The following is a 13321-nucleotide window of genomic DNA, read 5'->3' on the forward strand; positions in this document are numbered from 1 at the left end:
TATATCCAAAGCCAACTAAAGATGGCTGGACTTGCCAGAGGCGAAGAAACTGCTCAGTAGATCAAGGTCGGTGTTTAAACCAAGAAAAAGTGAGTCACAATGTTCCAGTATTTTTTAGAGTGATTTGCATAAACAAGGATCAAGTTCATTTAAAGTGTGACTTCACTATTGGACTGTGACAAACCTCAGTAGCTACTGCCAGGTGGTGCAGATGCACACACAAAAAAAAACCATCCAGCTCAGGTGACCAGGACGCTGCAAACATGCACAGCTTGCATCTCTGCAACCTGCACTGGACACACATGCCGAAGCACCTCTGTGCCGATTCATGGACACTTTATTGGACGTAAAAAAGGTTCGAAGGACTCTCTGACAGGGGAGGACGTACTTGTAGCAGCAAAAAGTCTCACACACAGGACCATACCTCTCACCCGACAGGCATGTTGCGAAACATTATCTTTGTGTCTTTATTCAGCAACACCTGATTTTGACAAGTAAAAAAAATACAATAGAAACATGTACTGTGTTTTTGACACATGCTGTGTGTGATTCCAAGCGTAAACATTACTGTTTTGAGTCACACATTTTCCTCATCCTTCAGCCTCATTGCTGTTAGTCATCTAAATGTTGAACAGAGGCTGTGATGTACCGAAGTCAAATTCCTTGTTTGGCACGCTCAAACATGGCGAATAAAAACTCTTGAATCTATATTTGGCTGCCAATGCTTTACAACAAAAATGTTGAGCGACCACAGGACAAGGGAAGGTGTGCCTTTCTTCAAACATTCCTTTCTGAAAGCAATTTAGGGGGAGTGCAGAGCCAAACCTCTGAAACAGAGTCAATGGTAATGGTTCATTAAATTCAAACAATTGTTTTGGGTTTGAAATCTTTAGTTCAAACAACAATCTAGTGTTGAGCAGGTCAGTGAATTTATATCAATCACCAGCGGTGGTCGCAAAAGTATGTCATCGTCAGTTATCGTCGCTCATCGTGATTTCAGGCTAACCAAATTCGGCATTCCATCTTTCTCGTTGTTGTTTTTAGCGTGCTTCCTTCATTTCTAAAAACAATTACTTCATCACAAATTTATGTCAATCAGTGAAAAACTGTTTACAACGTAGAAAATGACTGAAAGGAACTACGAGCCTGAGCCATCAGGTCGTTGATGGTTTGGCCCTAGTTCACAGGCAAAACATTCAGGGCTGGAGTCAGAACAAGGTACTGATTGTTAGGAATAGGCCACGTCTTGGGGTCTCTACTGCAGCATTTTGGGGTTCTCCCTCGGGGGTCAATGTCTGAGGGGAGTAAAGAATCCAAAGCTGGAGTTGGAGCAAGAGAAGCAGGAGAGTGCAGCTTGTGAGATTGTGAGCTTCTGCAGCTTGTTGACTAAAGGTGTGAGTGTAAGCTTTAACTGCTTGCCAGGCTTACCAAGTTACTCTATCACATGCTCATGTTGCTTGAGGACACCCTCAAACCTCTTCAGGGAATTCAGGGGAGGGAATTTGTGTGCGGTCCAGATCATACAGTAACGGATAGCGTCAGAACCAAATATCACACAACACAGAACTCTTGGCACCCTTTGAGATTTAGTTCCACACGTGACATAGTAGTTGCACAACAGAAATAGGGCTTCACTCGATTTGGAGTAACTTGCCACGAGCAGGTCTTGAAACAGGGCTTCTCGTTTCCCAGGCAGGAGTGTTTTGTCTGAGCCAAGCAGGAGATCAGGCAGTTAACCGGGATAAGTTTCATTCAATAATAATATTTAAAACACTGTTTTATTATGATCAGTGTTTAACTTCTTTCTATTCCACAATAATTAAATGACAGCCTGCCTCACAATTCTTGTCACTTTCATATATTTCAATTAATTGTAGTTAACTTAGTACACTTTATTCAAATAATTGAAGATTATATGACAATGGAAATATTCAGTAGCACCGATATGAAGGTGACCACTGGTGGAGTATGTTTGTGTTGTTGTTGTTGTTTTGTATGATTTATTTGTTCCATTAACATCCTCTCACAAGCTCCCTTTTGCATTCAAAAGGGTAACGTAACCATGGTAAGGCACACTCTTTTACACATACCAGAATGGATTAGCCTATTTTGTCAGAAATGGGGACCTACCAATTCAAATTGCATTCATTTGAGCTGTGTAAAAATAGAGACAACACCAAACCAGGAAGACCTACACACATTAAAATAAAATATTCCATCTTTGTAGTCCATATAGAGGTGCAAAGCCACTGAAATGCAGTTGGCGCCTTACAAGAAGATTGGATATAATTACAGCTTTAATTCCAAAGGTTATCTCTACATAACTCTTGAGTATATCTACATATTAACTGATAACGAATCATGAGTATCATGTTTAGTTGGTGTGCCACAAACAATCCAGTTGGACTTGTTTCATAACTTATTCAACAAGTCATTCTGGATATATACAAGTCAGGAATAGATAGATTATAGCTCTTAAAATAAAACTGATTAGGTTTATTTTATCTGTCATAGACAACTCCATGCACATATTGACATCCTAAATCTTAAGATACGTTTGTCAGATGGAATAACATTGTGCTCATCAATAAACTTCTCTTGCACTACCACAAGACTTCCAAACAATATCCCATTGAAAATGAGTAGCATGGCTTGTGTTTGAACGTTCCTGCTATTTACAGCCTCATATGTAATGTCATTCCAGCCACCATTTTGTACTTTTTATTTGGTTTGAGTTTTATCTTGTGATCTTTTCAAAATTACTAACATTGTAAAGAAAGGTACAGGCAGAGATCTTGTAAAATGACAATCACAACATCATGAATAATGTCTCAAGTGTCTGAGATCTTGTCATAATTTCTCCCTTGTCAATGCACAGCAAAATCCATCACTTTAATAACTCCTGTTTTCTACTGATTGAACCTTTCCTCTTGTCTGGAGAGAAAATCATAGGTTTGACTTGCTTATCCTCAAGTCACTTGTTGTTATGCAGTCTCTTTGAGAAGTCTTTTTTTTTTTTTCAAACTCGATTCCTCCCTGAAACATTGCCAAAGTCTAAAACAGCATCCATCTATCAGGAGTAGTGAAACTTTTAGTTTGGAGCCTTGCAGAAGGTGATATAACTTTGAAGAAAGTCTCTTGGGCAAGCTTGGTTTCCCTTCAGTGACCATGTTTTTTTTCTGACAGTGATAAACGGTTTGCCACCAGCCAACGTTTTACTGAGAGACGACGATAGAGAATGTGTTAGACTGCTGTGGGTTCATTAAGGACTTCATCAGCATGAACACTTGCAAAATTGAATTAATCCATTTAGAAGCAACATTTAGTCACCTCGGTTTTATGAAGAGCTGACGTCAAATTGTGTTGATAATAGTGGGTCAAAGTTTTATCAAAATGATTAATCAGCAGTCTAGAACAAAGAGTGCTCTCCGGACTTCTATTGGTGCAATTACTGGGACGTACTATAAAGGTCAAAAGATTGTTCGACTGCCACTTGTTGACTTCATGCAGATGAACAAAGACGTTATTCATTGTAGTGTGCAGTTAGAGGGGCAAGAATTGGATTTTCACAATAACCCTTTTTGTTTAATAACAACAAGATTATGTATTTGTATGTTTGGCAATTCTGAAAAGTGTGTGGGGCCACAAAGTGGATTGGCGCCCTTGAGCACCGGACTTGGTGACCCCAGTATAGCTGTCAGACATGGCTAAAATGAGTTGGCAGTGAGTGTACAAAATTAATGTTAGAATTTTCAAAATGTAAAGATGTAATTTTAATGACCACTTGAAAAAAAGATTTTGGCCTCAGTTCCAATTATATTTTGGTATCGATCCGATATAAAGTAAACTGGGGCAGTATCGCTGATACCGATACTTGACAAAAGTATAATTAAGTATCATTTTCATGAGGTTTAAGTGTTTTTATGATGTTTCTTTTTTTATTTTCAAACCATTAAAATCCAACACATAAATAAGTCAAACTTGATTGTTAAATCTTAAAGTCTCATTTTTCCCCACACATTGTCAGTGGGTGGATGTTTTTTTTTTTCTTAAATAAGGTGAATAAATTGAGTAGCAGAAAGCATTTTCCAGGTATTTTTCAGAAAGTATTATACAAAAATTTGATGGAAATTAGTTGTTCAAGATATCACTTCACAACAAATTTTCCTTTTCAAGTGTAATGTGTGTTCAGAGAATCTAATGCGAAGAAACAAATTATTGTTCAGAAAGTACTATACAAACATTTGATGAAAATTACCCTTCGTTGAACTTTTCTGCATTTTATCCTGTCTTAAAAAGAACAAGTTGTTCAAGATTATCACTTCACAACAAATTTAAACCATTTAGAAGAATTTTCCTTTTCGAGTATAATGTGTGTGCAGGGAATCTAATACGAAGAAATAAATTATTTCTCCCACTTATTTTTCTGGTGGAAAAAAAAAAAACAAGTGGTGAAAAACAACATCAGACGGTGAACAAAAAAAGGGTAAACAATTAATCCCCAGAGCCTCTAATTAAAACAGAAACCACACTGCATAAAAACACATTATGACTGATGGTTTCGTGTTTTTATGTGAACTAGCGTTGTTTTTGGCAGCCTGTTTTAGTCTCTCGTCTTTGTCACAAGCTGTAATTTTAGTTTTTCTCTCTGACTCTCTCCAACTTTCTCTGTCTCTATTCTCTTTCACAAATAAACAATTCCACTTCTCCTTTTGATTAGGTCAGTTTTTGTTTTGGTTTCTGTCAAGCCTTTCCACATATGAAATTAGTGGACTTAATTTCACCCCCAAATGCTCGTCCAGCCCATGTGAAGACTACCCAGTGCTTTATATGCTGCTGTGCAGCTGTGCATTCCTTACATACAATCTGTAGGGCATTAGTTAGAACAGCTGCTTGGCACCAAAAAAAACTGTATCTGCACTGGAAAAGCTGATTTGTCAACCAACACAAGATTGTGCTTGGAGGACAACTTGTTAAACGTGGTTGGCATTAGCATCTTCAGTTCACATCTTGTCCTCTGGGAGCATCTAGTGGTTAGTATGGCATGCACATTTAGTTGCACAAGTGGTAGGTACACAGTTAATTCTTCTCTGACGGCTTGAACATTTTTTGTTGTAACTATTAACTATTTTAGTGAAACTCAACACAAATTAATAAACATTTAACCAAATTCTGAAAACATTGTAATGACAAAAGCAAGTATTGTGTCATCCTTTTGATCTGATTTAGATTCCGAACAGGAGAGGATTCTTGACCGGCAAAAACATATACGACACCTACTGAAAAAGCAAGGCAGCAAGATGTGGCTCAACAATGGCCTTTTCGCCAATAAAAGATCAACAAGGCCTACAGAATATTGAAGCTCAAATCCAGAATGAAACTGGTGAATAGGTGGTGTCTGATTTAAAGTGAAATTGCACATTTGCTCAAGGTGTTTTTTTGGGAAAGCCTTTCAATTCAAAGTGGTGTCATCAAGACTCAACGCCAAAGTCAACATTAAAAGATTTTCAAAATACCAGATCAAATCCACACACATTAACAGTCATCTACACATACACCTAAAATAATTATACAAAGTTACAAATACAATATCAAAAGTTTTATACAATTTGTTAAGTCACACTGAAATTACACCACTGCTACTGTATTCATAAAGCTTTTTCTGTGCAAATGTAATATATGGCATACATGTCATCATGTGGACAACCAACCAAACAGGATCAAATGAAGACCAGTATGTCAAATATTTATGAAATGTATTCCTGAATTGTATGTATTGTTTTTATATTTTATTAACCTAAAAAAAATGTCTTATTATTTTTGTTTGTACTGCTGAACTCAGAAACACTGCTGCTCAAGGGTAAATTGTCAGGTTCTGTTCTTTGATCACGTTAGGTCAGGTACAGAGACCTTTTGATGCTCAAGCCACTTTCGAACTTGCCAGGGGGCTTCGTCAAACAGCTACTGGTGAGTTCAGCTGGGCGGTTCCTTGGCAACACATCAGCAGCTATTTAAGGGCAACTGCTGCAGTGTGTTGGTGCTCAAGGATCGTATCGCTTGCTTCCATATCCTCTGTCGTTTGTCTTTTGAGTTGTGTCTGTTTGTCGTTGGTTATACTATTAGGTACATTAGGGCTGTGCAATTAATCAAAATTCAATTACAACTACAATTATTACACTGCATCATGATAAAATTGGAATAATCGTAAAAAAAGGTCACTAATATGCATTAAAATTGTTTTTACAAGTAAACATACATGAATTTATTAATTAGCACCTGGTTTTATTTCAAACTAATTAATTTTCTGAATTTTGTTTGGTCCAAAAGGAGCTACATGTTATTGTGCTTCAAAGAAATGTGTCTTACTATTTTTTACGATTAAACATTTTCTTGTTTTGCTAAAAGCTGAATGATAATCACCAAACGCCAGTACTTTCGGTGGTAGTCTTCAACAATGCCCAAAAAAGCAAGACCAAGTCTGAAACCCAAAACATGTTGATCACAATTTTCAGGGTGAGGGAAATTGGCAGCTGCAATTTCTTGCTACAGGGCCAGACGATCAACCAGCAGACAACATATGACATTTGCGTCATTCAGTACACGAGAAGAGAGTCGAGGCAAGACAACTCGCGGCTGCTTCATAATGACTATTCTCACGATGTTCGATCATCTGGACACTTTTGGTAAAAAAAAAGTATCACTGTGGTGGAGCCTCCACCCTCCTCACCCAACCTGGCTCTGTGTGTTTTCTTCATTCCAAGCCCAAAGGTGGTCATAAATGAGGCCACTTTTGAAGGTTTTGGTTATATCAAGACAAGCGTGACGTAGGATCTCTGAAGAATTCGAACAGGAATGTATGGAGGCGGGACAGCGAAGGGCTGGAAAGTCAATTAGACTTCACGGGGGATTGGGTGGAAGGGGAAAAATAGTTTGGAGTTTGTATTTGAAATGATGCGTTGCATATATGTTATTATTATATGAATGTTATTTCATCCATCTATTTTTTGAACAGCTTTGTCCTCATGAGGGTTGCAGGCATGTTGGAGCCTATCCCAGTAATTTTTGGGCAGCAGGCGGGCTACACTCTGAACTTCTCGCCAGGGCACACAGACAAACAAATGTTCACGCTCACAATCACACCTATAGACAATTTGGAGTGGTTTATCCGCGCGTGTTTTTGAAATGTGGGAGGAAACTGGAGCTGCCAGAGAAAACCCATATAGGCACGGGGAGAACATGAAAACTCCAATGCTGCACCTCTGAACTGTGAGGCGGACGTGCTAACCAGTGCTCCACCATGCCGCCTTCATTATAGTATTATCATGTCTTATTATATTAGATAATCAGACATGGGCACTACCAAATTTTTCCAAAATGCTCGTTTTTAGTTGGAAGATGACCCTGATTGTGTCTCAAAAAGACCACCAGATCGTAATAGTATCGTACAATATTTGGTTGACAGTGTAACTGCTCAAAAAGAGTCAATCGTATTTCTGTCTTATCTCCCATAAACAGGATTTTAGAAAAATCACTTTACTTCACTTGAGTCTCTTTTTGCCACCTGCTGAATGAAGACAACCAACTTTAAATTTAATTTTCTTTTTGACATTCACATTCAGTCTGAATGCATGGATTACACATGTGGGCCATAGTGGAAATGGAAACCCCTACCTTTGGCAGATTTCCAGGATAGTGTGCTGCAACGATCCGTCAGATGGGCTGAAAGTTTAGTTAGCACCGGATAGGGAGGATTACACGGACGGATGAAAACCGTCCATCTAGGACACACGACCTGTCGACCATTCCGTCCCTTGAACAGAATGCCTGCCCCCCTCTGTAAAAACAATAATATAATCAGTTTAACGTTATTGTTAGCGAATTATAGCCATTCCTTTGATGTTACATTATAAATAACCACCACCCAATCCCTTTTTAACTTACCACAATGTCTTTGTAGTAAACTGCGAAAGGTCTCTTCATGTTTGTTGATTTGTGCCCCGATTCCTTCTTTTGGACTAAAATCAAGCATTTTTCTTCCTTTCAGTGTAGCGAAAATGTGTCCATATATCAGGTCCTTTCGTCCTCCTGCGCCCTGTGAAAAGCATGACCATTAAAGCTTCACTTTCACCAACAAATTGCATATTTGGTCTCGTCTTTGAACATGAACTGATATGTCTGTACATTTCAGCCTAGTTTTTTATTTAATGAACTGCATTTGGTCTCATCTTCATTAGGCCATGAAAATGCATTCTGATTTGTTTATTAAAGAAGCACGAGGTTTTGTTTTTACCTTCATAAAATATTCTCTTAACTCTTCTGATGAAACATTGACTTACGACTGACGGGGTCTGTGTCACTTTTACCAGCACTAAAGAACTTTGAGGAAGGTAGCACAAACCCCGCTATACAATAAAAAAAAATTCCCCTTTCATTGTAAAGACGGAAGTCAAAGTAAATGTCTGCGCAAAATAACTGCTGTTATTGCACAAGCTCCAAAACATGAGAAGAAATGGCCGAATGATGTAAATATAGTAAAAATAATAATAGGGAAGTGGAGTGGCCGGCCACTCTCCTGTATTATATTGTCTCTTTGCCACTGTCATTTTTTTAATTACTAAAAGCCTTTTTTGTAATTCAAAAATGACAGTGACAATAACAGACTCGCATAGAGTAATAAACGCAAGCTATGTATGATTCTCTATATTTTTTATTTATTTTTTAATTCTAATGATGAAAATATAATAGCAGAGGAAACAATAAAATGTGAATAATAGTATAATTAGGTGTACATTCCTTGAGTGACTGAACTGTATATTGGTACGAATTGTGCAGGGTTGGTACAAGTGAGGTAGCACCTTCCTGACGGGATTTGTATGTCTACTGTGCTATTTTCCATCATAACGTTTTATTTATCTGCCTCAAGGGCTCTTAACTCCTCAGCCCATCAGTCACTGATGAGTGAGATGTTTGCTACTGTGTGGTTTTGTTCTCACTATTTGATTGTGCTTTATAAAGATTATCATTTATGTACATATATGTATAATAATCAGTGTTGTACTGAACAAAAGTTATACTTCTTCCCACTCCTTTTCAGGCATGTGAATGTAATTTATGGTTTCTTTGTGGTTATATCTTTATTTCTACCTTTTTAGTTTGTGTGTATGTATGTGTGCATATATATATATATATATAGGTATATGTATATTTTATAGGTATATATGTATATGTATGTATGTATGTCTGTATATATATGTACGTATATGCATGTATTTTGTCATGTCTTTTCATTGTGTACAGTAATCATATTTTTTTTTCTTTCACGTTTGAAATAAACGAAATGAAACAAAACGAAACAAAAGTTCATGAACTCTCATATTTTGGACAAACGTGAACTGGGGCGCGTGTTCATGTGTCCATGCATGTGTGTGTGTGTGTGTGTGTGTAAAGTGGAGTTTTATTGACCAACCTATGACTAATCCATCCATCCATTTTCTGTACCACTTCTCCCCACAGGGGTTGGGAGCGTGCTAGAGCCGAGCCCAGCAGTCATCCAGCAGTAGGTGGGGGACACCCTGAACCGGTTGCCAGCCAATCGTAGCCTATGACTAATCACTCTGGCAAAATGACATTTCAAGACTCAGAGCAGATCCAAACTAAATAACAACAGGAACAACTGTTACTCACCAACACAGAAACTCCAAAATAGGAAGAGTAGAAAAGTGAATGGAAACCTCTCTGAAAGTGGTTTGAGTTTCAACGTATTATCCATGCCAAGAATTTTAGTACTACTACTCAATTCCACATCTCCTATTACAGATAAACCTACAGAACATAAATTATGTTTGTTAATGTGTTTACTAATCACTGTAATCCATAAACCAAAGAAACAACACACCTGCATCAATAAACTCAACCTATACAAATTCATGAACCAAATCACAACACTAAATCACTTGGACCAACACTTATTAGAAACTATTCGACATACCCATCAACTACAATAACTAAAATACACAAAGTGGATCACATCTAATACTTATCAATGCATACATTTTTTTGGAGATGTCTGAACCTTTTCTGAGAAACTCATTCCTTCCATTGAATAGCATAAACGATGTTGGTTCTAACTAGGTAAGCAACATATGGTTCTCTGAAAATAAAATGGCCTTTCAATGAGTATGGGGGCTTAGGCTTGAAATATTACTGCGTATGAATGAGATCATTAAACCAGAAGAAACAAGAACAATGTGTTAGTCTGAAAGTAAACATGAATGCAATCCACAGAGGAGTGAATATGCTGTGGTGGAAGTGGCAAAAGGTCACTCACTGACGCAGCTGGAATGCAGTTCCTCAGGAGTTTTTTGAGAAGTTTGTCAAAGAAAGGTCACTCGACTACATATATATAAGAGTGAGAGGATAATTGCCATGAATGCCTCTGACATCAAAGATAAGGTAAGATGCCACTCATGATAAGAGTTAATAAACGTAGCACAAAACCTGACTGTCGAGCGCTCTAGGCAGTTGTCTTATTTTATCCATTAGCTCATTATTATTATTGACATTGACAGTAATTGGTTGGACTGAAGTTATTTCTTTGGACCGTAGCTATTTATTCAGAGAAGCAGCGATATTTAGTTTATTGAAGGGCACACTATTAAAAAAGACATGCACTCCAGGTAGGATATCTTTTTGTGGTAAAGATCTCACCTTTCCATCCAGATGAACGCAATCGATTTCTGTCTTCTGTGTGCGTTTCTACACGTGGGTTATCAGAACCCACTGAGCTCCTGGACGCTCCAACCTAACAGTAGGTTTGATCACCACGGAAATACTTCAGGTGAAAGTTCAAGTGATCTTTCCTTACTAATTGGCTGTGTATGTGTTTGTTTTCCATTTAGCTTTGGTTTTGAATGTAAATGGTATGCGCAGCCAACAAGTCCTCAAGTGCCTGCACTCAGCAGCGGGATTCATGAATGGCGATGACAAGGATATTTTGTGGAAGAAGAACGGTGAAGAAAAGGCACAGAGGGGTAATTCATACCTAGTGCAGCTCGAGGAGAGTTTGGGAGGAGGCCTCTACAGCTGCCACAGCTCAAACGGATCTCTTCTCAATTACACTGTTGTCCTTATTCAAGAGGACTTCACCAAGAAGAGGAAGATTCTGATGAAAACTGACTTGGGTGAGTCACTTTTTAACCAGTGCAGTATTGCAAGATGTCAAAAGAGTATTTCAACTCACCTGAAATGTTTGTGTTGATATGTCTCCATATGTGTAGCCGAATATTTAAAGTGCACTACTCAGAATTTCGAGGGAACGTTCAGATGCTCTTGGATCTGCGACAGGATGCGTGATGGAAAAGTAGCACTCATCAGAGCTGGACGGTAAGCTCATACACTGAAGCCCTGTTTCCTGTGTCACTGTCAAATAATAATAACACTACATAGACTCACTGCAGCGCTGAAGGGAACAGACAGAAATACTTGTTTTTTAAAAAGCTAAAATATACTTCAGGAATCAAGGGTGCTTTTTTTTTTTAAATTCAGTTCTACATGAAAGCACTTATAAATGATGAAGAATGAGTGATGCTAAAAGACCTAGGCAAAATGATGAAAGTTGTGAGAAAAACTTTGACTACAGAATTCTTATGTTCTACTTATTCAGAGGCAGAGGTGTTGAGTGTTCTGCTGACGCCAGTGGTAAGCACTGGACGTGCGCCTCCACTGAGAGTCACATCACCTGCTCAGTAGACGACAGCAGAGACGGGATCTCCTGTGTGGACAAGCAGTACTGCCCGTTTGCTGAGGAGAAACACAAAATCTTCTTCACAGTCTATTTTAGGACGGAACATTTCCTGCTGGAGAGCTACTCCAAACAATTCTATGTGTCTGAAATTGGTAATTGTCTTTTGTTTGCAAGACCTCCTAATGCTCTCCCACTTTTTTAAATCACCCTGCATTGCGTGATTGTATACAGTTGCACATCCGGCCTAAAAACGTCTGAATATTATTATTATTTGTTAAATATAAATACATACTACACATAAATGTCCCAAGAATAACATTGTCGCCATTTTAATGTAACTTTGTATGTTTAGTTTTGTCACTGCCAACAGTAGTCGAAACATGCTGCAATGTCGCAGTTTAATCATGTGTGCATTTTTTTTTTCTTCCTTCCTGTGCTTTGCTTTAACAGTGAAACCTGACAAAGTGACAATCAGGAAAGTCAACCAATCGATGATAGAACTGACTTACCCAGGTTCCTGGAGCACCCCCCACTCCTTCTTCCCTCTCACCTTCCAGGTTATGCAGAGCAGACATGGGTGTAAAAATTGTGACAAACCCTGTGATGGGTCAACGGGTGCAAAGGTAAGGATCACATAGCAGCTATAATTCATAAAATGGTTAAGAATGAAAGTTACTGTTTTGGGAGGTACTGCACAAGGTTTGCAGAAATGTCAGTGAAAGTGCTCTGTTTCTCTGTCAGATGCCAATGGCGGACTCCTCAAGCGCTTGTCTGTTTGAGTTGGAGAACAATTCCGGGTCTGTCTGTGTCCGAGCCAAGGATGCCCTCGGCGACTCGCAATGGAGCGAATGGAGCCACCTCAGGTTAGTGTTTTGGAAAGAAGGGTGAGAATTTTGCATTTTACTCATTCATTGATTTGCTGGGTTTTGTTGACATTTTCGATTCCAGCACAGATTGAGAAAGAGGCCAAAAAGTAAACAAGGAAAACGTACCAGCGGAAAACGTCAAAGAAATGAGAAGGAAAACCTGGGTGTCTACAGGAGCAATATTTATTAAATGATATATTTCTATTATTGTATTGGTTTTATGAATAAAATGTTTGTAATTAAAAATGGTCTGCTTAATTAATGCACATGTAGTCCTGCACCTTAGTGATCAAATGCAGTGGGATCATTCTTTTTTACACCACAGAGGGCTTAGTGCTTTAGTGATCACACTTTGGACATCTGGAGGCAGTATGATACAAAACGTACAAATATATAATATGGAGACTGTCTTCGGTAAGCTGCAGGTACCTTTCTATTTGTCATTTTCAGAGTAGTGCTTTGATATACGGATGGGCCAAGTTTTAATTTTTGGGAGACACGTACTGTCATCCCAACAATTTTTTGCTGTGTCTCGCGTCCATAAACTCAACATAGGAGCAAATGTACTGTATGTTGACAGTGAACTCGATTCAACTCACAATACAAGAAGCAGCAGTTGTCATGACCGTGTGCCCGGAATGTCGAGCGCCAAAGCAGAACCAGAACACAAGTAGAAACAGTATGTACTTATTAAAACAAGGGACCTGGAGAA

At 38.4% G+C, this 13321-nt stretch overlaps 1 protein-coding gene and 1 long non-coding RNA gene across 2 annotated transcripts; one reads left to right on the top strand and one right to left on the bottom strand.

Annotated features, from left to right (window-relative positions):
• Positions 1–782: 782 nt before the first annotated feature.
• On the bottom strand, positions 783–11126 carry LOC125988542 (uncharacterized). Its single transcript, XR_007488398.1, has 4 exons — positions 11042–11126; positions 7942–8092; positions 7672–7834; positions 783–1707 (listed from the first exon to the last, which is right to left on the bottom strand). It is a non-coding gene; the product is annotated as an uncharacterized lncRNA (long non-coding RNA).
• Positions 9525–12855, top strand: il12ba (interleukin 12Ba). The gene is made up of 8 exons (XM_049753845.2): positions 9525–10452; positions 10720–10807; positions 10899–11180; positions 11277–11382; positions 11663–11895; positions 12194–12366; positions 12485–12606; positions 12692–12855. The coding sequence occupies exons 1-8, from the start codon at positions 10426–10428 to the stop codon at positions 12699–12701; spliced, it is 1041 nt and encodes a 346-aa protein (XP_049609802.1). The 5' UTR covers positions 9525–10425; the 3' UTR covers positions 12702–12855.
• The last annotated feature ends 466 nt before the right edge of the window (positions 12856–13321 follow it).

The sequence above is a fragment of the Syngnathus scovelli genome, chromosome 1 (assembly GCF_024217435.2).
Source record: "Syngnathus scovelli strain Florida chromosome 1, RoL_Ssco_1.2, whole genome shotgun sequence".
NCBI classification, from domain to species: Eukaryota; Metazoa; Chordata; class Actinopteri; order Syngnathiformes; family Syngnathidae; genus Syngnathus; species Syngnathus scovelli.

Excerpts from the sequence above, each read along its gene's own strand:
- il12ba (XM_049753845.2), top strand. The coding sequence starts at position 10,426 with ATGAATGCCTCTGACATCAAAGATAAG. Across the intron at positions 10,453-10,719 it reads CCTCTGACATCAAAGATAAG|ATGAACGCAATCGATTTCTG; the intron begins GTAAGATGCCAC and ends CTTTCCATCCAG. Across the intron at positions 12,367-12,484 it reads ATGGGTCAACGGGTGCAAAG|ATGCCAATGGCGGACTCCTC; the intron begins GTAAGGATCACA and ends TTTCTCTGTCAG.